The 27062-nt window shown below is 38.9% G+C and overlaps 1 protein-coding gene and 2 long non-coding RNA genes across 9 annotated transcripts; 1 reads left to right on the top strand and 2 right to left on the bottom strand.

Annotated features, from left to right (window-relative positions):
* Positions 1-50: 50 nt before the first annotated feature.
* On the bottom strand, positions 51-2615 carry LOC110682994 (cytochrome P450 CYP72A219-like). Of its 2 annotated transcripts, none has more exons than XM_021859325.1 (5): positions 2296-2615; positions 1550-1770; positions 1243-1487; positions 771-1164; positions 51-644 (listed from the first exon to the last, which is right to left on the bottom strand). In XM_021859325.1, exons 1-5 carry the CDS (start codon positions 2567-2569, stop codon positions 165-167), a joined length of 1614 nt encoding a protein of 537 aa, XP_021715017.1. In that variant the 5' UTR covers positions 2570-2615; the 3' UTR covers positions 51-164. The 2 variants fall into 2 exon arrangements, with proteins under 2 accessions (XP_021715017.1, XP_021715018.1); XM_021859326.1 differs by lacking the exon at positions 2296-2615 and adding an exon at positions 1876-2285 and having other exon boundaries at positions 52-644.
* Positions 2616-5394: 2779 nt separating this feature from the next.
* Positions 5395-9033, bottom strand: LOC110682993. Of its 6 annotated transcripts, none has more exons than XR_002503534.1 (8): positions 7725-9032; positions 7241-7322; positions 6729-6842; positions 6573-6650; positions 6400-6474; positions 6098-6263; positions 5788-5898; positions 5395-5637 (listed from the first exon to the last, which is right to left on the bottom strand). It is a non-coding gene; the product is annotated as an uncharacterized LOC110682993 (long non-coding RNA). The 6 variants fall into 6 exon arrangements; XR_002503530.1 differs by having other exon boundaries at positions 6088-6263; positions 7725-9031; XR_002503531.1 differs by having other exon boundaries at positions 5788-6263; positions 6573-6653; positions 7725-9033.
* A 14932-nt stretch (positions 9034-23965) lies between these two features.
* LOC110682992 lies at positions 23966-26646 on the top strand. Its single transcript, XR_002503528.1, has 2 exons — positions 23966-24466; positions 26032-26646. It is a non-coding gene; the product is annotated as an uncharacterized LOC110682992 (long non-coding RNA).
* The last annotated feature ends 416 nt before the right edge of the window (positions 26647-27062 follow it).

Here is a 27062-nt window from a genome sequence, read left to right as displayed (position 1 = left end):
AAAAAAAAAAAAAAAAAGAAGATACTTTCAAAATCAACTTCGCACATTTGAAAAAAAAGACTTGTATTATTCCGTATAGGATGGGTACACTCTAGTTCCGTAGGTATAAAAGTAAGATTATGACAACATCAAAGCACTAGTATACAATACACATGGTAGGAGATTTATAACAAAGTTGCAGCTTGTTTAATGTTTAAAGTTTTTGAACTATTGAGCATGGTAAGGGGATACATTATAATATGAGCTCCATGCTGTGGTTGAAGCATCATAACAGTGTGGGGAGCATGACTGTAGGATGGGGAGAGCTGAAAGGAGAAGTTCTGTAGAATCATAGATAAAGCCACCTTCGCTTCAACTAGAGCAAAATTTTGACCAACACAAGTCTTTGCACCAAATCCAAAGGGGAAGAACGCGAGTTGATCTTTGGATGCTTTTGAAACTCCCTCAGAAAATCTCTCTGGGTTGAACTCATCCACATCGTCTCCCCAGATATCAAGGTCATGATGGATAAGTAGTGTAGGAAGTGTGACATCAACTCCTGCTGGGATGAAGAAGTCTCCAAGTTTGGTTTCTTTGTAAGTATGTTGGTATTGAGCAATCACAGGGGAGTATAGCCTTAGAACCTCCAGAAGTATCATATTAACCTAAAGTACCAGAGAGGAAAATATTCTTAAACCGCTTTTATATCCTACATATCATAAAGTTTAGAGCATTATTTATTTAAGACATAACTCTTAGAACTGAAATACAATCTGATAAGACAAACTTACTGTCCTGAGGTAAGTAGTTGCTTCGAAATCTATAGAGTTTTTCCCACAAACTCCTATGACTTCTTTTCTCGCTTTCTCTTGCCAATCTGGATGCATAGCTAATATTATCGTAGCCCAATTAAGTAAGCTTGCGGTTGTTTCTTGGCCAGCTAAGTAGAATTGCTTGCACTCTTCAATCACTTCCTCTACGGTTAACCCGCCATATTTCAGAGTTGTAGCATTTTCTGCTTCATTGCTGTGTTGATTAGACTGCAGAAGCAAGCCTAGCAAGTCATCCGCCTTTGATTCTCCTGCTTTGACAGCACTCTCCTTTTTCCTGATCACATCTGTGAGCATTGATGTGATCATCTTGCTCAATTCTTTTCTCCTCCGATTCTTTTTAGTAGGAATATATCTGCAAGAAATTTAATCCTGTTTTATCATGAACTGTTCTCCCCTTACACTAACTTACAGAAGCACTAAAAGGATATACCTGAGACCAGGAATGTACAATGTCTGCATTGCTTCTATCACAAGATTCAAAAGCTCCTTATGAAGCTCAAAAATGTGTCTCCCTTCTGCATAGTTGCTCCCAAACGCTGTTCTCGAAATTACATCTGCTGTCAGATTCTGAAACTCAGGCCAGATGTCAACTTCACAACTTCCCTCAGCACCAGCCAAATTCTTCCATTTCTCGATGAACTCACCACAAGCAGCGGCCATATCAGGTACCATGTTCTATATATGACAGAATCAGACCTCTAAAGCAAAAAATAGGAAGAACAGAATTACGAACAGACCTTTAGCCTCTCTATATGGAAAGCAGGGTTGATGATCCTTCTGTGTTTTGTCCACTTTTCTCCTTCCAAAGTGGTAAGACCCCTAGTTAGGACTAAGAGTTGGGGGTCTATGTATGGCTTTTCAAAATGACCTTCCTTATTACTTAACACTTGTTTCATCATCTCCGCGTCCTTGATAATCAGCCTCGGCGTTGAGCCTGCCCAGCACATGGATACCTTCCCTGTTTTCATAAAACATGTTCAATCCCAATCTTATATTGAACTGTTATTTTACAGCAAATTTCAACTGTTTGCCTCAATTTCTATCTTAGTTCTATTTAACTTACAACAAAAATGGGCAGGTACATAATTTTTGAACTGCATGTACATTTTATCTTTGCTTAGGCCTCTTTCTTACATATATAATCTGAAAGTGGTAGTGTAATAAAATTAGAAAGAGCAAAGAAGTTGATTATCACAAAATTATGGATGAAATGCTAGATTATTACCTGGTCTCTGAAAGGTTGACTCTTTACTTTGCAAGTAATGATATTACAAACATAGAACTTCATAAGTAATGACACAACACAAGACTTAAACAAGGATTCAAATCCACCATATTTCTTTGGATCGTAGAATTGTAAGATCCTAAAATTCGTACGATAGTTGTAACAACTATATTCTCTTGCAAAGACATACTACATATTATATAGTCATTCTTAGAAAGATTAATAAATTGGATAGACACAAGTCACATACTCACGTACCATACTTCTGGGAAATACTATGAGTGAAAGGATCGACACGAGCTGCAATCTGGTGGTTAAGGTTGGCTGGTTTGGACCAAGCATCCTCTACTTGCTTCACCCATTCTTTCATGTCTCCAGTCAAGAAAGTGTAAGAGGTGCCTTTTATACCTTGTTGCTTCAGTTTCTTTTCCAGCCATTTTGGCTTCCACCAAAGTGAATATAAAACTTTAGTAAGAGAATATAGAACCAAAAATATTATAGGGGTGATGAGGATTAGTATTAAAGGATCCATTTTCTGATGAAAATAAACAGTTTGTTGTAGATAGAATTCTGTGTAGAATTTGGTTTGAATTTATAATCTTCAAGATCATGTAATAAAAGTATATTTTAATATTGTAGATTATTTTAACATTAACATAGTCTTGGAGGAGAAGTTAGCTGCTTTGACAAGTTATTTCAAGTCTAGATATGTTTGTAGCTTTTGGTAAGTTTAGGACTTATAATAATTTGTTTATTACTTTGTATGTTAGTGTGTTGAATTTTGACTTTGCTGAGATAGTACACTGTTAAATATTTTTATTGTATGTTGCCTTCAAACAAATTCTTGAAGAACCAGTTGGCTCTTTTGACAAGTTATTATTCCAAATATTCCAATCTTCCTTCCCTTTTTCTTTTAATTTTTTTTTATCTCTATTACCAGGATGGCTACACGAGCGATGCGCGCGCGTCATAGCTAGTAATATTCGGGAAGGTCTTTTAGTTTGGCCTTACATCACAAATTTAGTTGTTAGTAGCATTAATGAAGGGAAATATGTAAACACATATTTTTAGGGGTATAAATGTCCGCACAAAATTCTTAACAGTTTAAAAAAAGAGTTAATTAACATTAATGGGGGCAATTAAGTAAATAAACATTTTAGAGGGTATAATTATCCAAACATTATTCATAAGAGTTATCTCATACTTTTTAAAAGGTAGGAATATAAGTCAAGAGAGAGGCTATGGTATCCCCTTAAAAATACTTTAATACCCCTACATATACTAAAAAGTGGTTAAAAAAAATTCTATAATGTTGATTTTTTTAATTGATTCAAAAAAAAAAAAAAAAAAAAAATCATTCGTTCATAATCATCCATCAATAATTAATTGAATTGATTCCATCAATTAATTATAATCTTTAATCAATTGACCTCATAAGATTATTTATGATTTACTCCATCATCTTTTATTACAATCAACTAATTTCCTAAGTTATTAAATAATTTCATTAATCCCTCGGTTAAAAAAAATTCTATAATGTTGATTTTTTTAATTGATTCAAAAAAAAAAAAAAAAAAATCATTCGTTCATAATCATCCATCAATAATTAATTGAATTGATTCCATCAATTAATTATAATCTTTAATCAATTGACCTCATAAGATTATTTATGATTTACTCCATCATCTTTTATTACAATCAACTAATTTCCTAAGTTATTAAATAATTTCATTAATCCCTCGATCATTAAATTGAACAATTCAATCAACCTATAAAATCAATTCACTATTTTCCTATTATAGTAGAACTAGATTAGTGCCCGTACGATACACGGTAGTAATAGTCTTTTTTTTCCCATAATTAATTTATGATATCATATCACTAATATATAAAGCCGGTCTCGCAGCAGGCCGCGACATTTGACATTCCATTTTTTTGCCAAGTGTCGCGCCATGTAGGCAACAAATAGCTATTATTATGACACATATAATGCTAAGTAAGCGATTTTTGGATAAATTTTTTAAGATAAATGTTATATAGAGTTTTATTATTGATAGAATTCTAATAATTCATATATACAAAATTAATCATAACTTTTTAAATATCCTATAACTCGGTTTTATTTCCATCATAAAATTCGTCTTAAAAAATTCTTTAAAATAAGAACCATTTATAATATATTTAATCACAAACTTTTATACGTAGCTAGCCACGAGACAGCGACAATTAGCATTTCGGTTTTTCGCCAAGTGTTGCGCCACGTAGGAGATAAATAGGTACTATTGTGACACATATGATGCTAAGTAAACGATTTTTAGATAGAATTTTTAAGATAAATTGTTACTAGAGTTTTATTATCGATAATATTTCATATATACAAAATTAATCATAACTTTTAATAAATTTCCTATAATTTAATTTTATTTTTATCATCAAATTCGTTTTAAAAAGTTCTTTAAGATAAGATTCATTTATAATATATTTAATCACAAACTTTTATACGTAGCTGGCCAAACCGTGTCACCAACTATTACAATATCACAGTTGCTTCTTTAGTGCTATAGGGGTTACTTCGTCAGTGTTTTAGTGGTTACTCAATCATGTTATAGATAGGGGTTACTTAGTCAGTGTTAACAGGGGTTACTCGATCAGTTTTATAGGGGCCAGATGGTGTGGTTAGCCGCATACAAAATACATTGTTATTCAATTTATTTAAAAAATATTAGAGAATCAGTAAAATAAGTTTTAATCACTAAAAATAATTTTGGTTTGATAAAAATATTTTTAATTCAGTAGAAATAATCTAAATTCAATAACAATGATTTCAAGTCCATTAACATAGATATCTATTTACAAACAAAACTACAAAAAGTACATTTTTCTATAAATAAGCGATATGATACGTATGTCTAAATATCATGTATTATCAAAAGAGATTACATGATCGTATTACTGAACCTTCAAGCCAAAAAGTTTATCTTAAATTTTATCAACAATCCAGGCATAAACATAGATATCTACTTACAAACAAAACTACAAAAATTACACTATTATATGATATTGTAAGTTTAAATATCCTGCATTATCAAAAGGGATTAGATAACCATATTTCACATTTAAGTAAAAGGTTTATCCTAAAATTTTATAATCAAGCTCGGGAACAAAACTTGTAAATAAAAATGAGGCAACTCATGTGGAATAAATAAATACAATGCATATAAAAAAAGATGAAATAATAAGGCAAAAATTATTAAAACTACAATTGAGGAAAAAAAAAAATTATTTTTGATTAGTTGCGTTGAAAATATTTAAACATATTATACATTATATTACATTAATGATGCGTGTTATTCCCAATAAAACTATACAATTTAGATGTTGAATGGATTTTTATTAATGAATTAATTTAGTTCGCAAAAAAAAAATTAAGTATACAATTTAAATGCCATATTATACCGCTCTACCAATTTCATGAACAGCAGGTTGTAGATTTTTAAAGGGCTGACTTGCTGGGTTTTTTGTTGCACCTTCACTGCCTGTAAGCTGCCCAGTTTATCTTGTAGATATAGGTTCTCCTGTAGGCTACCCAATTTTTTGTTCCTGCAAACACACATAACTTTAGGAAAAACATTAAATATTATTTCCAGTACCATTTATTTATTTTGTGAATCATGTATTTATTTATTTTAATGAAGAACACTAAATTTTATTTTTTCTAGCATCGGATACTATTTAAATGCCATAGTATACCTCTCTATCTACTGTACAACTTCCGCCAGCAGCACTTCCAGCAACAGGAGGAATCTCTGAGGTCTGATTTTCTGGGTTGCCTTTGGTTGTCTCATTTTCTTTTGAATGTTCCTACAAACACACACAATTTTAGGAAATACATTTATTAATATTTCCAGTATCATTTATTAATTTTTTATAACATTATCTTCTGCAATATAGACATATTAATCATATTTAATTTTAGATGATCAAATATAATTTTCTAACATCAAATCTTATTTAAATGCCCTACTATAACTCTTCAGCTATAGGAATTACTGCAGGTTACTTGTAGCATCAGAACTTCCAGCAGCAGCAGCAATTTTATCAACAATGGTAGGTTGAGCTTTTTCTAAGGGCTGACTGGATGGGATGCCTTCGGTTGTTTGATTTTTTGTTGTTTGTTCTGATAGCCTGAATTCCGGGTTTGGGGTTGCCTCCTCTGCATTTTTTTCCTACATATACAAAAAATATGTGTTTTTACATTTCTAAAACTTTTTAAATATGTGCTACAAATACACACACATATTCATATTATTTATAATTATTCTAATATTTGATGCTTTTTAAATCCCCTAGTATGTAATTTACCTCTCTATCTTTAGGAGCACTTGGAACAACAGGAATTTCTTTTGGAAAACCGTGAACATCAGCAGTTTCTAGTTCCTACGGAGAAAATATAATTTGAATTAATACTAGTTCCAGAATCATTTCTCTTTAATTTGAATCTAATGAGGTTTTATAAGGGTAATTAACTTTGTTACCTTTGCTGGTGGTTCAGAAGTATCTTTGTCACCCGCTACATTCTCATTTGTAGAACGAGATGCTCCTCCCGTTTGAGACTGCTATTATCAAAACTAAGTCATTAAACGAGTTACATGCATCAATATCATTAATAAATAGTAAATTGTTCATTTTACCTCTCCTTTGTTGTAGGATTTATCTGTTTCAGCTTCATTAATGGCGGCCTTTCCGCTACTACCCACAGTGCCTACATTAGACACATGTGTAGGTTCCCCTCCCACTTGGTCCTTCTAAAACACAAATACAATTGCTATAATTATTAATAGGGTCATTTTTTATTAAGTAGAATCATATGTGTTTTATTAATAGGTCAATTAGTTAAAAATATATGTTCTGTTGATTTAGAAACCTCATTCTCAGCCATGTCATCTTTGTTTGGGCTTGTTTTATTCTCTTTTGTCAAGTGATGCACCAGTTGATTGATCTCGCAATTTTTAAAATTTTCTCATTCAATTAAGTGAAGTCAAAAGGGACTTGGGGAAGATTTTAACATAACAGAGTAACCATCCTACATCTTAATCCTTGTGAAAGAGTAGCAGGAGTTGCAGAAGTTTTTAAAAAGATTATTTATAGAAATGAGTAAAACAAAATCCAAAATCAAACAAAAAAATAATTACTACGTTTCTACCTCTGAATCCTTTGCCAATCGCCCTGCCAAATTTGTTATCGTATCCCATTGATTATTCGCAGGTTCATTGTCCTATGAAACCCTTGGAAAGGCAAAAATTAAATTGATTATTTACCATATCTAACTTTACTAAGTTAGATCACATTTGTTCAATTAAGGAATACATAAACTAGTTTTTGTTCAATTACCATATCTAACATATACCTAGGGTTTAAGTGGAACTATATTAAAATTGAAAGAACTTCCCTGAAAAAGAATAATCCTTTTTTCTCCAAAACTACATAATTTACAAATGTAATTGGAGTCCCCAGACTCGTTATTGAGTTTAGATTATGTGTAATTTCGTTAATTATCTCAAAATTACTCAATCTCACAATTACTAAATCAAAGTAGTTCAACAACATTACCAACATAATACGAAATTTGAAGCATACATAGAGCAAATTATATAAATAAGCGAAAAACTTAGTTTGTTGTTACTTACTTTTTGGTAGATGACTCAATCGTAGAATTTGGGAAGATGCTTGCTGGTGTTGGACGAATAGAGAAGCGAAGAAGTCTTCATCGGCCGCCGATTTTGTTTTCTTTGAATCCATTGATTACAGAGGAAAGAGAAGAGTTATGGGAAAATGCAAGTGCAATAAAATAAAGTGAAATATTGAAGGCAGGTAGTTTTTTTTTTTTTTTTTTTTTTTTTGTTACTTAATTTTTTTTACTAGAGCGGTTTTCACCCTAAATACAATATTTATAAAAATGACGGTTCTTCTTTTAGTGAAATGTTGAGTCGAATCACAAATTTTCTTATTTTTTATATATATGTATACTCCTTTTATTCCTGAAAGTTGGACTCACTTTACATTTGTACGGTCTCTAATGAACATATTTGATCAAGAATATCTCTGATTATGTATAAGTGAAAGTTATAAGAAGTTGATATTTAGAATATTTATAATAAGGAGAATTTAACAAGATCTCACATGTTTTATTTATTTCTATTGTATAAATTATAAAATATGGTCAAAGTTATTTTAGTTTGACCACATGAATAGTAAGTAAGTCGAACTTTTAGAACGGAGGTAATATATTTTTTGAGGAAATATTACAAGTTCTTCTTTAAAATATTACATATTATATTTTTAACAAAAATTATTAGTAAAAACTTATTTTCAAAAAAACCTATCTTTGTAAACAGCACATCAATGACTATAATTATTTTTCTAAGAATTTTTAAAAATATATATAAAACAAAAAATAAAAATAAAAAAACAAATTGGCCATAGTGAATCGTCTAATCATAGGTATGAGTAAGGGGGATGTAGGCAAAGGATGTAATGATGACTCTATTCTTTAATAAAAGTTTATACTAATACATACTTTTATTAATACATGTCTGCGAATATATCTATAACTTATATACGTTTTATAATTTGTGCAATTTTTCAAATTTAGTAGTCCTAAATGGCTTCTTTTTTTTTTTTTTTTTTTGGGTTCGTAAGATACTTTTGCATATGTTATATTTTTTGTTATCAATTTTTTTAATTGTATCGTAAAATGTTGTGAGTTCTTATATTAGAATAACATTATTTAGGGTTTAGGGTTTATGGATAGGGTTATGTTTAAGCGTTATGTTTAGGTGTCCTATAAATAAGTTTTCATAAGGTCTAATAAGTTAAGATAAGTGAACATCAGGTGAATAGAACACAACCTAAACCATTTGTAATTGATTAAGAGATTTTATGACTTTGGTGTATCATAGTAGTTCTACATACTAAGTTGCTTATACGTAATACGTATTTATTAACATGTAATTATATACAGTCACAAACATCGTTTTTCATGTAATACATCAAATTGATTCTATTGGATGTAACTATTTATATAAATATAGATTTGTTTGATTCATAACATTACGTTACATAGGAGCGACTGAGTACGATTAGGAGAATTGTTGTACATATTACACTAATAATCCTTAACATTGTTTGTATTTCATGTCAATGGGACCTATAAAAATCAGTTTGTATAATTCGTAACTGTAGACACCTGATTGTGTCTCCCCAAAAACCAAACCCAGTGATAAGTACCTTTCACGTCTTTGATTAACGAGTTCGGTAAAAAGTTGAAGAGTCTCGTGAAGTTCCCTTAAGCCTTGACCATATCCTTAATCTTTCTTAAAATGTTTTAATCCTTAAAATCATTCATTTCGTGTCTTTAAACCCAAAATAATTCATTTCATGTCCTTAAAATTATTCATTTTGTGTCCAACTCATAAAAACGTCCAAACCAAATTAGTTTGGTCCATAATCCCGGTCCAATTATTGCTTAGTTGATTGGGGCTTGAAAAAAAGCTTTCCAACGATATATTATAAGCCTAAATCCGACTTAAAATGAATAAGTTATGGCCAAAATACCAAACCGAGCCCAAGCCGAGCCTAGGTCCACCTTATTTATGACCCAATGATCATGTGAGGGTCCAAACACCATATTCTCAATCCTAAATCAATTAGGATTCTTTAGGAACTTCTAGAATTCTCTAGAAGGTTCTAATCTATCCTTTCCGAAAAGGTAAAGATCAAAAGAGTTTGAAGCCGAATAAAACTTCTCTTCTTATAATCATTATCCTGATCAAATTCAAAGACGTTCGGATATATTTAATTTCACAATCATAATCCCATTAGAAGTAAAAATCCGTGCAACTTTGTTATCTTCAGAAATCATCGCAGAACGACAAAACCAACGCGACACATTAGCTTCATCGCTCCGCGATAGACACTGCAGCACCGCGACAAGTCTGTCGCCTCGCGTCAAGAGCAGTTCTATTTCGTTCTAATTTCTGATCGTCCAAACTCTATTTTTTCCTTATAAATAGAGGTCGTTTTTGATTAGGGGATTTTTATCCACCAATCACCGTCTGACAAGTGGACCAACCAGGTTCCGCCACGTGTCCTTCACGAAGGCCAACAGGAGCTTGCCACGTGTCAATCACAGATACGTCCTCTACGGACCACTTTAGACACGCCACGTGTCCACCCATGCCAAATGGGACAACCGGCCATCAAGGCCCAATTCAGTCTAGAGGCCCGATCAGCCCTAGGTTTACCTTAAACCTAGAGAGTTGCACGCTTCTCAAGGCTATAAATACTCGATTAATCCTCATTAGTCACGGGATCGAATAATCAAGAGATCAAGCAGAGAAGAGCAGAGTTATTAACAACCGGCTAATCTCGCTAACAACGCAGATTACCAACTCTAAGCACTCTCACCTAGAGAGATCTCATTACTTTAATTTCTGTATTGATTACTCCTTAATCGGGTACTAACTTGACCGTTGGAGGCGGAGCTCTCAGGAGTCTCCGTTATTTTGCAGGTACAGGCGCCCGGTTCCAGTCTCGGAATTGTAACTCTCCCGCAGGACATCAGAAAACCCCGAAACATTTGGCGCCGTCTGTGGGGAGAGTACTTCAGAGATGGCATCCAAGTCTGTACCGACTCCAGAAGAGAGGCGTCCCCTAGACGACCCTCAAGTTCAGTCGGACCATGATACCGAAAGTGAATTTGAAGTTGAAACTCATACAGCTCCAGACGGGACCCTAAGGGCCCGACGTACCCGTCATACCGAAATGAGGGAACGGGAGTATCTTCAAACAGGAAGCGAGCCAGCAGGCGCACCGCTTGCTCGGCAACAGCCGACTGATGGGTCTGCTCCCATCACAAGGAACGAACTCATGACCTTCATGAGGGACTTCAAGGGAGAGATCCAAGAGTTGATCAACAAAAAACCGCCTGCTTCAGTCAAAGAGCAGTCGGCCAAGAAACCTTCCACTTCACTGAAGAGGAAGCCAGTTCAAGGGCGAGAGATGACTCCCCATCCTAAATCCAAGAAGCGGGAGCCATCTGTTCTTGATTTCACAAAACTCCGTTATCCTACGGGAAATAGGAAACCGGTTCGTCATATTCAGGCGGACGGGTCAAAGCAAACGTTCACAGATGCTCGGCACCTGCTAGAGCAGAAGAAGAGTGACCGATTATCAGAGTCGGCTTCTACTTCAAATTTTCAGGACAGTTTGCGAAATGCCTCAATGAGGCCAACTCAGTCGTACCATGAGAGTCAGTCAGGCGGCACCTCCCGTCAGTCCGGCTTTCATAGTGCCCAGGCGGTACCAAACTTACCATTTGTGCCGCAACAACAGTATTTTATGCAGCCACCTCCATTTGGTGGACCTGCAGCAAAAAACGTCCAACCTATGGACTGGCAGCTACGGCTGCTTAGACTTGGTGAACAGCCGTCGGCCTTCTCCAAGGAAATTACTGAAGCCGCTCAGCCGGCCAAAGTAAAAAATGTTCTAGTAGGCGCCTATGACGGCACTACTAACCCAGAAGACCATCTGATGGCATTCACCAACCTGATGTACCTTCAAGGGTTGGATGATCCCACCTGGTGCAAGTGTTTCCCAGCGACTCTCAAGGGAATCGCACAGCAATGGTTCGGCAACCTGCCGACTGGTTGTGTAAACAACTTCAGGACGCTTGCTTACTTATTTGCCTCCAACTTCGCTATGAACATCCCTGCGAAGAAAACGACCCTTGATTTGGGAACAATTCAGCAGGGTGAAAAGGAGGGGCTTCGTTCCTACATCAGGCGGTTCAACCTGATGAGAATACAGATTCAAGGGTTACCGGATGAGGTAGCTTATACTGACTTTTTTAGAGGTCTCAAAGACGGGTCTACCTTCAAATTTGATTTAGTTCGAAAAAGGGTGGCGACTCTTCAAGAGGCCTTGATTGAAGCAGAAGCCTATATACAGGCGACTGATCTGTGTACGATGAAACAGTCGGACGGGAAGAGGTTCGACAAAAGAGAGGGACGACAGAAACAGTCGTCCAACAAAGATGAAAAAAGAAAAGAGGTCTGGGCGGCTGATTCCTCTAAACAGCCGGCCCAGAAAAAGAAAAAAGAATTCAAACCATACTCCCCAAAGTATGTATTTAACAAGGATAACCAGTTTATCCTAAAAGAAATAAAGGGACGACTCTCAATTGAGAAGCCGCTCCCCATGAAGGGTTCTGCGAGCAACCGGAACCAAGACAAAATATGTGCTTATCATGATGACATTGGTCATCACACCAATGACTGCATCAGTCTCATGCGGTACCTAGACCGCTTGGCTGATCAAGGTGATCTTGACACTTATGTCAAGAAATCTACGGGGAATACTTCCTCAAAAAAGCAGTCAGCCAAAAAGAATCAACAGGCCGACAGTTCCGATACAGATGATGCAGTCGTCTACACCATTGCAGGCGGCTTCTCAGGAGGCGGCCCCACTATTAGGGGCAACAAAGATAATATAAGGCGGTTAGATGTAAATTCCGTTCACCAAGAACAGCCGTCCAAATATACATTTCCTGAGATTGTCATCACTGAAGAGGATCTAGGAGGAATAAGGGGACCGCATGACGACCCTCTCGTTATTGAATGTAAAGTGGCCAACCAGAGAGTTGGCCGAATCCTCATAGATACCGGGAGCTCTTCAGATCTCATCAGCAGCAAATGTCTGTCAAAACTGAAATATCAGACGGACTGCATACATCCGGCCTCCCACCCTTTAATAGGTTTTGGAGGAGGAGTCGTCCACCCACTGGGACGAGTGGATCTACCCATTCGCCTGGGCGAAAAAGGGGAAGGACGACACATGGTAGTCCGGTTCCTAGTGGTAGAGGAACTCTCGGCCTACAACATGATTCTGGGTCGACCAACCCTGAATAATTCCAAGGCTGTTATAATCCCGTCACTTATGCTGCTTAAGTTTGAAAGGGATAATGGAACAGTCGGCTCCCTAAGGGGAGATCAGAGGATGGCCCGAGAGTGCTATCTCTCGGATGTCAAGCCCATTGTTATGGCCACTGGGTCAAGTGGAGAAAAAACAGACCTTGACAATGTCAAGGAGAGTGCGCCTGTTCAAGAAACAGGCGACAGAAAAAGAAAGGCGTCCCAGACAGAGTCCGCAAGAAAGGCAAGAAAATAGCAATCATTGGCAGAGGACCGACCGGATGAGTTCCGCCCTCAGCCGGCTGGTGAGCATGCGGACCTGATATTAGACGACTCCCATCCTGACCGAACAGTCAAAGTAGGGACGACTGCTCTGAGAAACCTTGGTGACGACTTTCACAACCTGTTGAAAGAATACAAGGACATCTTTGCATTTGAAGTCCATGAAATGCCAGGCATTAGTCCTGATCTGGCAGTACACAAACTCGCTGTGGATCCGAAAAAGAAGCCGGTACGACAAAAGAAGCGGAACCATGGTGAAGAAAGAGGTCAGGCGGCAGCCGCCGAAGTCAAAAAATTACTTGATGCAGGGTTCATTCGGCAATGTTACTTCCCAGATTGGGTTGCAAATGTGGTGCTTGTTAAAAAGCCGAATGGCACCTGGCGAATGTGTGTAGACTACACAGACTTGAACAAGGCGTGCCCCAAAGACAGTTACCCTCTGCCTAAAATTGATAACCTGGTCGACTCAACAGCCGGCCATGCCTTGATGAGTTTTATGGACGCCTATTCTGGTTTTCATCAAATTCCTTTATGGAAGAAAGATCAGGAGAAGACGGCCTTCGTCACTGATCAGGGATTATACTGTTACACGGTCATGCCGTTTGGTCTTAAGAATGCCCCGGCTACCTTCCAACGAATGATAAACACAGTGTTCGTTGATCAGATTGGGAGAAACGTCGAGGCATACATTGATGATATGATTGTCAAGACTAAACTTCAGGAAGATCATCTGACGGACCTCCGAGAAACTTTCGCCACACTCAGGCGGCACCATGTCATGCTCAATCCCAAGAAATGTGTATTTGGAGTTGAGTCTGGGAAATTTCTCGGATTCCTTATCAACCAGAGAGGAATAGAGGCGAACCCTGAGAAGGTTCAGGCGGTCATTGACATGCAGTCACCTCGTACCGTCCGAGAGGTTCAGAAGTTAACAGGTTGTCTGGCGGCCTTGGGAAGATTCCTAAGCCGATCAGGCGACAAATGCCTATACTTTTTCCAGGCAAGGTTTGAATGGGGGCCGGATGCTGAGGCCGCCTTCCAGAAATTAAAGGTTCACTTGCATTCCTTGCCGAGGCTGGTCAGCCCTTTGCCCAAAGAAAATCTCTACATGTACCTGGCCGTCTCTGATCATGCGTTAAGCGCGGTGCTCCTTGCTGAAAGGGACGGCTGTCAACTTCCGGTCTACTTTGTCAGTCACGTACTGAAAAATGCCGAGTTGAGGTATCCCCTAGTGGAGAAATTTGGTCTTGCACTCTTCATGGCTGTTAAAAAATTGAAGCCCTACTTTCTGGCACATGCAGTCGTCGTGTATACCGACCAACCGATCAAGCGGCCCCTTACCACCATGGAGTCCTCCGGACGAATGATCAAATGGGCCATAGAAATGCAGAGTCTCGAAGTTACTTTCGAGCCTAGAAAAGCAGTGAAGGGGCAAGCCTTTGCTGACTTTATTGTAGAGATGACTCGTCCTCCTGACTCTCAAGTTCCAGACCAAGTCTGGAAGGTATATGTGGACGGAAGCTCTACTTCAAACGGTTGTGGAGCAGGCGTCGTATGTCAATCTCCAGAGGGCGACAGGTTCGAGTATGCTCTACGCTTCAGTTTCCAGGCTTCAAACAATGAGGCAGAATATGAAGCTTTACTAGCCGGGATCCGCATGTGTAAGGCGGCAGGGGCAAGGAAAATAGACGCCTGTTCTGATTCACAACTGATAGTGAGTCAGTACAATGGCGAATACGAAGCAACACATCCGGCCATGATCAAGTATTTACAGGCGGTCCGACAAGCAGTCGACTCCCTTGAGGATTTCCATCTGATCCAAGTGCCGAGATCAGAAAACAACCAGGCAGATGCACTTTCGAAATTAGCATCATCCGCCTCCTCCGATACTCCTCGAACTGTGTTTTGGGAAGTAATGGAGAAGAGAAGCATCGAGGAAAATCCTATTGGAATTCTAGACAGAAGCTCAACCTGGATGGATTCAATCAGGGCATATCTGACAAACGGTACACTGCCGGATGATCCTCAACAGGCGGCAGCACTGAAAAAACGAGCCTCCTGTTTTGAAATGATACAGGGAGAACTTCACAAGAGGGGGCACCTTCAACCCTTCTTAAAGTGTGTTACTCCTGAAAAGGGACGAGAGATACTAGACGATCTTCACTCTGGTTTCTGTGCTTCCCATATAGGTGGTAGGATGCTTGCTCAAAGGGCAAGGCGGCAGGGCTACTTTTGGCCTACTTTGGAAGCAGATGCAATGGAGATGGTGAAAAAATGTGACAAGTGCCAAAGGTTTGGCAAATTAATTCACCGTCCGGCTACTGACCTCACTACCATTCACAGCCCACTACCGTTTGCTAAGTGGGGCATGGACATTCTGGGTCCATATACGCCTGCTACAGGCGGCAGAAGGTATATACTTGTTGCCGTTGACTACTTCACTAAATGGGTAGAGGCGGAGGCTGTAAAGGGAATCAAGACGAAAGATGTAATTTCATTCATTTGGAAAAACGTCATCACTCGGTTCGGGGTTCCCATGTCTATGGTTTTTGATAATGGTCCCCAATTTGAGACGCCTGTTCTCAAAAGCTGGTTGGGAGACCAAGGAATTGCACATTACTTTGCATCTGTCGGCCGTCCACAAGCAAACGGCCAGGTAGAAGCCTTTAATAAAATCATCTCAGACGGTCTCAAGAAAAAGATTGAACGAGCAGGCGGCCTATGGGCAGATGAACTACCACATGTTCTTTGGGCCATTAGGACGACTGAAAAAGGGGCGACTGGAGAAAGTCCCTTCCTCCTAACTTATGGTGCAGAAGCTGTTCTTCCAATAGAACACTACGAGCCGACTCTTCGAGTAATGCTATATAACGAAGAGGCAAACTGGGAAGCTATGCGCCTGGCATTAGACTCACTTCCTGAAAAGAGGGGCAATGCTGTTTTGCGCCATGAGATCTATCGCCTGAGAATGACTAGATCATACAACAAAAAAGTACACAGGCGTCCACTCAAAGTAGGGGACTTTGTACTTAGAAAAATGGAAGCAGTTGGTAGGGCTAATGAGTCTGGCAAACTAACTCCCAACTGGGAAGGACCCTACCGAATCTATGCGGAAGTCAGGGACGGTACCTACCGTCTGGAAACACCAGACGGACAACCGTTGCCTCGAACCTGGAATGTAGATAACCTTAAAAAATATTTTTTCTGAATGATGTAAAGTAAAGAGCTACTTAATAAAGTTTGCACTTACTATTCAATTTTGTATTACAAGGGGCATGCCGTCTGTACCTTTACAGTCGGCTACTCTCCATTGAGTATTTTTACTCTATCTCCAGAGAGACATGCCGTCTGTACCTTTACAGTCGGCTACTCTCCATTGAGTTTCACTCTTTATCTTTAGAGGGGCATGCCGTCTGTTCCTTTACAGTCGGCTACTCTCCATCGAGTATTTTACTCACAATACTTAGCTAAAAAGATTAGGGCCTGGCCGATCCTGTAACTAACAGGCGGCTACCCTTCTTTTACTTAGCACCTACGTTCACCAAGAACTTACCAAGGCCACCGGCCGAATGATCAGACCAGGCGCCAAGCCACCTGATCAAAACTACAAAACTAATTCGACCTGTCCCAACATCATAGCAGGCGTCCGACGGCATCCCTCCGGATGAAATTCGTCGCAGAGAGCAGCTCCCTTTTGGGTGGAACATTGTTCTATAAACTAATTACACGGCATCTATACGACTGTCCCCAAGGGCAACCACGTAGCCGTTTTTGAGACAAGGATAACTCTATCACTAACCAAACCAGTGGTAGTAGTTGACATCTGAGTCAGATGACCGCCTGTATTACTTGGGATAAATGCAGGGGGTACCTATTGAGTTAATAGCCAACAAACATTGGCGAATCAAGGGGTCTAGCCGGCCTACGCCGCCTGGTACCTCTACTACTCAATCAAGATTGTGACAAAGGCTAAGTAACTCCTATGTTAACTTAATAGTCACTCAAACTTAGTATGGAGCCTAAAAGGTATGAGTCGTCCACTTGTTTTTAATAAACAAAGGCTCTCAACCAATACTCTTGCTAGGTTAACAAATAACGAGTTAAAAGCCAACATTGGCAATAAAGGGAAACAACCGGTACCCGCCGCTTGTTTTCCTACTTAATTCCTTGGCTACTAGGTAATTCTATTTACTTGGTCAAATTGAATAAAGAGTTCGAATACCGATTGATTAAATGGCCGACTGATCATCTATCCTGGAAACAGACAACCAGTCGTCCAGGGGCATAGGCGGCATACTTACTATTTGTACCTGTCTTAACGTTCGGCCATACACAACAGTCGGTCTAGTGAGCAAATTTCAAATACTTAGACAAATTTGAACCAAAACAAAAAATTTGATTAAAAATGAGCCGGCCATAAAAGACCAGCATAATATTCAAAACCCCGGCCCCCTGGCCGGGTAATTACAAAGCAAACGGCACGCAGGCCGTGAAAAGAAAAAATACTTAAAGCTTAAGAAGGGGGCAGTTCAGTATCAGCAGCAGCCGCCTGGTCAGCACTCTTCTTGCTGGACTCGGCCTTAGCTGCACCATCTTTTGATGCCTTACCCCCAAGTGGCACAAGCGCCACAACCGGCTCTTCCTCCTCCAACGCACCGTCCAACGCCTCTTCTTCAGCAGCCGCCAGGATCTGTTGATTATATATTTCCGAACACTGGCGGTACGTTCTTTCCCACGAGGCAAAGTCGGCACTGGGGAACAGTCGTTCCCAGGTCATGCGTTGGATTTGAGCGGAGTCTTCCACCATCTCCCGGACGAGCTCTTGTTTCTCTTGCTCGGCCTTATCCGAGAGCTCTTGGGTAAGACTCTTCTCCTGGTTCACCAGGCGTTCTTTTACGTTATCCAAAGATTTCTCCATGGCTTCGTAAGAGTGCATTTTTTGGCGAAGGGGTTTCAGCTCGGCTTTAAGGTTGGTGACGGTCCCCTCCAGCTCGTCAACCTTCTTTTGGGCCGCCTCTAGCTGAGCCCGAACAGCGGCGGTCGCCTGCGCCTGATAATAAAGAAGATCAATGGTCAGTACTTCATTTTGGGCAATTTGAAACATTGCCTTATCACAGCTGGAGGCGGCCATAGCCTTTGCGGCCTTTACCTCTTTGTTTTTCCGATCAATCGGCTTGCGTAGGCTGTTGACTCGGAGCAGGGCCTAAGTACAAAGAAAAACAGGCGTCAGTTTCCAGATAAAAAGTTAACAGGCGTCCTAGAACTCAAAAGCTCAAAAATATACTAAGTATACCTCAGCAAGGACCCCTGAAATTCCATCAAGGTCAAGGGTGCCGGCACCCTTGACCGCCTCCCTGTCAGATGGAGGAACTACTTTAACCATTGACTTGGCTACCTCAACCAAGTCAAGTCCCTAGGGGCCGGCTGCATTAAGCGAAAGGAAAAAACAAGTTAAACCTAATCAAGAAGGAAGCAAGGGTGAGTTTTTACAAGCAAGTGTCCATACATCTAGGCGGCCCCGCCTGGGTTTTTGAAGAAGTGGCCGGCTGCTTCTCAGCCGCCACTGTTTTCCTGGAAGACCCAGGAGAGCTTGCAACAGTCGTCCTCCGGGCCTTGGGGTCCGGCTGTTGCGAGGAAGAAGCCCTTGGAGTGCCAGACTGAAAACAAAAAGAGTTAGTATATGCATAAGACAACTAAAAGGGGAAGAGTTTTCAAAGCTTACCAAGGGTGCCTCCTTGTTGGGGGAGTCGGCATACGACTGCTTCATTAGCGAGACCCGCAGCATGGCCGCCGCAGTCTTAGATGCTGTTATTTTACTCATGGCGTCGGCTGAAAGAAATAAACAGCAAAGTTAGTAAAAATCCCAAGTAAACAAGGCGTGAAAAAACAGAGTATTCGTCAGGCCGGCTACCTCTAGAGCACCGACTGCTGAGGCCACAGGCGGCCAAGAAGTACTCGTCATAGAGCCACTTGAAGCTCGGGACGCAGTTTAGGGGTACTTGCTCTCGTACCCCTGAAGTAGAGTTCACCCTAGTCTCTACTTTGAAGAGTCCTTTGTCTAGGATCTCTTTTTTAGCCTTTGGGGGAACAGGCGGCATGCTGCGGCCGCCTGCGAGAAGAGGCGGATCCCTATTCCACTTGTTAAAGCGTTTGTTCAGCTCCGTGTCTGAACTCTCGATAATAAGAAAGGTGTTCCGCCAATCCTTCCATTTGTTTGCCTTACCTCTCGTCATGAGGTAACCCCTATGGCTTGTTAATTGATACCAGCCGGTACCTCCCGACTTAGGGGTCCGGCTGAGATAGTTCATGTGGGCGAAAGCCTCAAAACTTGGCTCCACCCCGTTCAGTTCGCACCCGGCCACATAGCCGAGTACGTTTACCCAAGAGTTGGGGGCTAACTGCCATAACCCCAGATCATACCCATCTAAAATCCGCTGAACAGCCGGATGTAATGGGAAGCGCAGTCCAGCTTTGATGGCCGCCACATAGCAGCCAAAGCAGCCGTCACCATAGCTGGTACCAGCCGGCCAGACGACAATATCTTCTGGATCCGGCACAAACAGTAAAAACTCCGGGCCCATTTTGTGGTTAGCAATAAAGCTCGCCACGTTGTCTCGCATGGTTGCAATCCGGCCCCGGGGTACCCTGCAGTAGTAGGGGGCGTTTTCCTCTCTGTAAGAGGCGGACGGCTCTGCCCAATTATCCCCCTTCTCAACTGCATGAGAACTTCTCGCCTCTTGTAGGCGGCTATGTTTTTCTTCTGAGCCAGAAGAACTGTGGCCAGAAGAGCTGGATTCGGACTCGTCCCCTGACGAGTCCGAAGAGGACGACTCCTCCCCTCTCCTAGAGGGGCCCGCCTCCTCTCCCTTAGAAGGAGCAGAAGGAAAATTAGACATGTCCACGGTAAGATGGGAAGGGAACACCTTGGTCCCTCTCTCAGAACTGTCAGCTTGACAGTCGCCTCGTTCTACATCTGGCGCCTGGTCAGATGTTTCACTAAGGAGCACCCTTTGGGAGGAGCCGTCTGAGTTTGATATCATAGCAGTCTTTTTTGTTCTGGCCATCACGTTCTGCATAGACACAGATACAGTCGGACTTTGTATAAAGGGCAAAGATGGGTCCAGAAAAGGGCAGGCGGCACTCCTAGTCCTAGATTCAGCCGTCCCCGGTGACCGGCTGATCACTAACTTAGGGCGTGTCGTGTGCTTCCATGGTGCCATTTCAAAAAATAAAAAGAAAATTAAGAGTAAGAGAACTGAGTTACTTGAACGAGTGACGGTTGATGAAGTCCTGAAAGTTCGGGTCAGTCGGCTTGTCAGAACAGGCGGTAGGCAGAAAAAGTCCAAAATGTCAGAGCAAGTTCAGGGGTCCGAATGTTCTCGCAAAGTTCTCAAATGTGAAAATGACCGAAGTCAGCACTTCCTTTTATAGGCAAAGTGAGAAGGCGAAGGGTCGCTTCCAAATTCAAAATTTGGGCGGGAAAATCTCTCGGCCGTTTGCAAGGTGACACCTGTAACAGGCCGTCGCCTGTCACCGTGCGACACCTGTCACAGGCGACCCGTGACCAGTCACGTGCCACCTGTGAGGGGCAAATGATTAGGGGATTTTTATCCACCAATCACCGTCTGACAAGTGGACCAACCAGGTTCCGCCACGTGTCCTTCACGAAGGCCAACAGGAGCTTGCCACGTGTCAATCACAGATACGTCCTCTACGGACCACTTTAGACACGCCACGTGTCCACCCATGCCAAATGGGACAACCGGCCATCAAGGCCCAATTCAGTCTAGAGGCCCGATCAGCCCTAGGTTTACCTTAAACCTAGAGAGTTGCACGCTTCTCAAGGCTATAAATACTCGATTAATCCTCATTAGTCACGGGATCGAATAATCAAGAGATCAAGCAGAGAAGAGCAGAGTTATTAACAACCGGCTAATCTCGCTAACAACGCAGATTACCAACACTAAGCACTCTCACCTAGAGAGATCTCATTACTTTAATTTCTGTATTGATTACTCCTTAATCGGGTACTAACTTGACCGTTGGAGGCGGAGCTCTCAGGAGTCTCCGTTATTTTGCAGGTACAGGCGCCCGGTTCCAGTCTCGGAATTGTAACTCTCCCGCAGGACATCAGAAAACCCCGAAACAGTTTTCCCCGTTTTCAAATAAGCAAGAACTATCAATTATAAGCTACAACCACCTAGATCCAATCATCATCTTTATCAAATATCCATGTTCTTAGCCTTAGCCTGAACACATCCTTGATACTCCCAAATCATTCACGAGATTCGAATACTCCTAGTCATCCTCGACGTTGCCTTTGACCTCGACCTGAAAGGTTGATGGTTATGAGAGTTTGATCCCAAATCTATATTTCAATTCATATTTGATTTATTTACTTTATTGATTTAATTTTCTTGAAGTTTACTAATGTGTGTATTGTTTTGATAGCAAGAAGGTTGAAGCATCAAAGTGAATAATTCAATCATCCTTATTATTATTCCTTTGATTTTGGAGTAAAAATCATGTTTACAATATAATTTTAATTCCTAATATCATATTTAGGATGCTTTTTATGATCCCTAGGATCATGTTTGGTATGCTTGTTATGATTTCTAGTACCATGTTTAGGATAACGCTTCGATCTTATTATTAGTAACATGCTAAGATTTGTGATTAATCCGTTTAGTATCATGCCTAGGATCTTACTATTAACAATGTTTTGATGATGTTCTTTGATGATTATTGTTGTATTAATCATATGTTACTTGATTATTCATGATTTATTGATACTGCTTGATCACGCCCCCTTTTTGCAGGTTTAAAGAGAATTTGTACTTGAAATCACGCCTAATAAGATAATTTGATTTAGGCTTAATATGATTTTAATTCAAGTGATCACCAATAATATATTTGATTGTGCATTAATAATCAACCAGTTAACATAGATTAAACATGTTTAGGATTAACTTGATGTATGTATGTTGATCGAAAAGCGCACATGAATATCATAAGAATTGAGTAAAGGACTATTTAGGACGGGTTCAATTTCTTTTAGCACTACAAAAATAATGAGAATAGGCAACACCTAAAATTGCAACACTAAAACAACTATTACCCTAGGTAACCTAAGGCAACAATTTTTAAATGTTACCATGAACCAAAATAATAATACTAGATCCTTGTGTAACAATTAAAAAAGTGTTGCTATAGACCATTAAAGGCAACAATCACCTAAAATGTTGCTTTTCTCTTGTCTAAGGCAATATTTTTAGGAAATGTTGCTGGAAAAGATAAAAACAACATAATTGTTGATTAGGGGATTTTGCTCCCACCAATCGGAATGCGCCACGTGGGCCAATCAGGTCCTGCCAAGTGTTCCCCAGTTGGACCTCTCAGGGTTGCCACGTGGCACACGCTTATTCGTCCGCCTTGGACCTATTATGTCATGACACGTGGCATACTCCATGCCTAATGGAGAAGTCGGCCACCCAGGCCCAACTTCCGAGGGAAGCCCAATCAGCCCAAGGTTAACCTAAACCTAGATTGACACGTTTCCCGAGGTTATAAATACCTCCCTTAATCCTCATTAAGGGAGATTACGCAGATTACACACATTAAACTCTCTCACCTAGAGAGACCCAATCACTTTAAATTCCGCATTAATTACTCCTTAATCAAGTACTAACTTGACCGTCGGAGGCGGATCTCCAATCATCCGGAGCATCCGTTTGTTTTGCAGGTACAGGCGTCCGGTTCCAGTCTCGGAATTGTAACTCTCCCGCAGGACATCAGAAAACCCCGAAACAATTGTTAGGTTTATGTTGATCATCTATGACATCATATCATTGAATACACAACATAAGCGATGTGTTGCTAATTATATTTCGTATGATGTTTTTATCTAATTAAATGTTTTAAAAGAAAATTATGGGTTGCTCTATTATTTTTCTTATGTAACTTATAAATAATATTTTTTTTTCCAGGTAACTTTAAAGGCAAGTGAAGAAAAATTTATATCCTAATTTCACTTATAAAATAGAGATAAGTGAAAATCAGATGAATAGAATGTACCTTACATCATTTTGATCTAAAAAATGCATGGCAGAATAAATACAATAGAGGTATAAAAAAATAATTAGGTTGTGCCGGGGTTAAGTATATAATTAATTTTGTGCCCAAACCTACAAAATGAGGTCGGGCTTGTTTGTTTGTTTTTTTTTTTTTTTTTTTTTTTGTTTGAGACCGGGGTTTGGTCGATCTAAAAATATGTTTTTACGGTTGGATTGGCTAACGGACTAGGGTATTTTTGATCACCTCTAGAATTATATAACTCGAAAACAATTTTATTGGTTAAAAAACTTAGTTTATTTTTACAACTATTTTATTATATTTGTTTCTGATTTTTATCAATTAAAATTATTTCTAATACTCTATTGTCATGTATTTATTAAATATTAATCTCTTGGTTGATGTTGTATGTTTTTTTATTTTTTTATTTATGAACCAATCTTTCTTTAAAAAAAATCCAATTTATTTGAGTCTTCCCAAGTGTACGCATGCCGCAAATAGTCATACATCACTCCCTCCGTATTTGAATAAGTGAAATAATTTGATGTTTTGCACTATTCATCTAATTCACTTTGACTAATTTTTGTGCTTTATGTATAAGAATAAAAATACTTTTGTGGGTAATTTTTGGAATTGTCTCAATAAATAGTTTATTAATTTTCAGCTGTCACTAGTAGAAATACACAAATGTGCACCGATATTTGAAAATCGGTGCATAAAACATAAGTCTAGACCCAAAAAAACTAAAAATTGGCTTAAATCAAATTAGAAACGGTGCCCTTAATCCCAAAAACTCGCTTCACTTCTCTTAGATCCCTAACCCTCTTTCCCATTATCTCTGATCTCTCTCGCTCTCTCTCTCTTTCTCTTTCTCTTTCATTCTCCCCTTCCACCGCCGCCCCGCCACCGGCGACGGCCACTCTATCTCTCTATTTCTTACTCCACTTCTCATTCCCTCTCCTCTGCTCGTGGTCCTCATTTTCTCACTCCTCGTTTCTCTCTGCTTACCTCAAAGTCTCCAGATCGATCTACTTGGCGCAATGAATTGAAGTGCTGGTTATTCATCATCTTCAAGAGGCATGTCGATTCTTAATTTTCATACCCTTGTAATGCCTTTTCTTTATTTCTTTCATTATTTAGGGGTTTCTTACTTTTTTAGATTGATTTTTGTTTTAGGGTTATTCTGTTTCTAGATATTTTCTCTACTTAATTTGGTAGGATATTGACGATTGCAGTTCATTGATTGTTTATTTGACTGTGAAGTTGACATTTAATTGCTGAATTTGTTCCTGGGTGTGCAAGATTTTGGGGTTTTTTTTTTTTACAAATTCGGTGGTGGGTGTTTAATGATTTAGGGTTTTATTTATGAAATTGTTGATGGGTGTGTTTGTTTTCTTAATTATATCTGGTGGGTATTGACAATTCAGAACTATATCCTGGTGAAATCTTCTCTATTGTGTTGAAATTCTGTTGATTTTTGTTAATTAATTGTTGGTTTGCTTGATATACGGAGTTCGAATTGCTTGTAGTTGTAGGCTTGTAGCAAGGTTTCTGCTTATAAAGTTGTGTTTTGTCTACCCAATTTTAGTGATTTTGGAGTTGCGCTTAGTTGTTTGATTGCGTTATAATATATTAAATTTAAGGTTTTTTATTTTAATTTTTTGTGATTTGAGGAAATTGTTATGTGTTTATGCTTGGTTGAAGAGTATTGATTGACATTCTGTTCTCTAATACTCAATTTTTCAATGCAATACTATTATAAGAGATTAATTTTAACTATTGACAATGTTCTTGATTATTCTTGGTCATTCTTGTTAGAACTCAATAGCTATTAAAAGAGGCATATCCTATACTAGTCTCTTGCTCACATTCAGGGTATACATGTTGGTGTATAGGCTTTCATTTTATGGTGTTTTTAGCTTACAAGTTAAAATTGTTGTTACTAACTTATTACTCATTCTTACTGCCCGAAGTAATTTGCTAAATATTCGCATTATTGGTGACTTGGTACCTACCTGATGTTGCTTCTTTCATATTTTTACCGTAGAAATACTTTGATTTGTGATATTATACTATACATAGAAGTTCTTTTAATGCATTGGATCTGAACCCTTAGCTCATAGACTTGCTAAATATGGTGGTGCGAATATACTTGTCGAATTGGCTAGTCAAGTTTTGGGGATCTTCTAAATCAATTTCATTATAGTGGGGATGATTACTTTAGGATTTAATATGATATGTCAGAAGATACAATAACATTTCACCAAATTGCTTATCTTTCTTTTTCTTTTATCAATTTATTCAAACATTGTCAAAAAATTGTTTTTACATCTTTGGACTCTTTAAGATTGCATTTGGTGTTACTTAAATGTTTGAGCTTTTGAGAATGAGGGAATGCTCTTTATATCAGTTGTTTGAGTTTCAGCTGTATCAGCTGTTTGACTTATTGCTGGAGTGATGGGTCAAATACTCTTTTGCTTGTTTCCTTCTACAAGTTTATTGAAACGGTCATGTGTAGCAAGAAATGTGTAGCTATATCAGTTGTTTGTGTAGCAACTAATTATTATGTAGCATATTCCTTCTTGCTTCTTCAGAAAACTGCATATTGGTCAATGAATATGAACTACAACAGATTTTATTTCTTTGATGTTGGAACTACTGCTTATTATAGCTGCAAGGTTAACAATCCTTAAGCAAGAACCGAGATTTATCGCAGGACTTGGGAGTATTCTCCTTCCATTTGCTGCTGAAGAATAATGTGAGTTTGCCAATGTCTGCTTATTTTCTAATTCCACCATTTATCAATTTGAGAATTTCTGTCTTTGCTTTCTTTTCGATTTAAATACTTTTTGGGGGATATTTATTCCTAAAAATTTCATATGCCATACTGTCGGAAAATGGTGTAATGTTTGTGGAATGGAGGGAAGAATTTGTGTCTCAAGAGAGAGGCAGCAGGATTGTTCAGCTTCTGGTGTAATTTTGTGCAGCAGCATCATCATATAATTACTAATCATTAGAGAGCAGCAGGCACAACAGCAACACCAACATCATCATCACCAGAAGCAAAGGATGTACTCAAGCTCGCTGAAGAATGTCAAAGCTCTACGGTCTTGTTCGTCAAAAGATCAGGGAATCAAGTTGCTCATAGGCTTAGCAAAGTTAGAGTTGAAATTTTAATGGTTTCATGTTTGGCTAGAGGATGGGGTACCCAATGATTTACATGGGTTGTTTGTAATGACCTTGATTTTTGACTTTGTTTAATAAAATCGTTAAAATCGTTTCGATTTGTTTTGTGTTACTTTTAATTTGGTTATGTTTATCCTATTTAAATTGAGGTATATATATAAACAAAAATAAAAAAAATTATCCTATTATTTCTAACAAATATAACAAGTGAAAGGTTTTTGTATATTATCACATAAGGAGATAGTTTTGAATTGTTTCCTAGGGTTGCAACAATTTTTACTTGTTGCCTTGTACAATTGTTGCCTTAGCTAACATTTTACCTTGCCTTTAAAAACTGTTGCCTTTGAATAAAAATGTGTTGCCTTATGAATAGACAACAGGGGCATAAACTACGCCTCATATGCGTTGCCTTAGCTACAAGGCAACACTTTTTTTATATTAGGCAATGGTTTTTCACTGTTCCCTTTGCTTAATTTTGTTGTAGTGTAGGTTGGATTCGTACCATCATCCCCGAAC

This window comes from Chenopodium quinoa, unplaced genomic scaffold, assembly GCF_001683475.1.
Source record: "Chenopodium quinoa cultivar QQ74 unplaced genomic scaffold, ASM168347v1, whole genome shotgun sequence".
Taxonomy (NCBI): domain Eukaryota; kingdom Viridiplantae; phylum Streptophyta; class Magnoliopsida; order Caryophyllales; family Amaranthaceae; genus Chenopodium; species Chenopodium quinoa.
The sequence above is the reverse complement of the archived record's forward strand: the minus strand, read 5'-3'. Positions and strand labels throughout refer to the sequence as shown.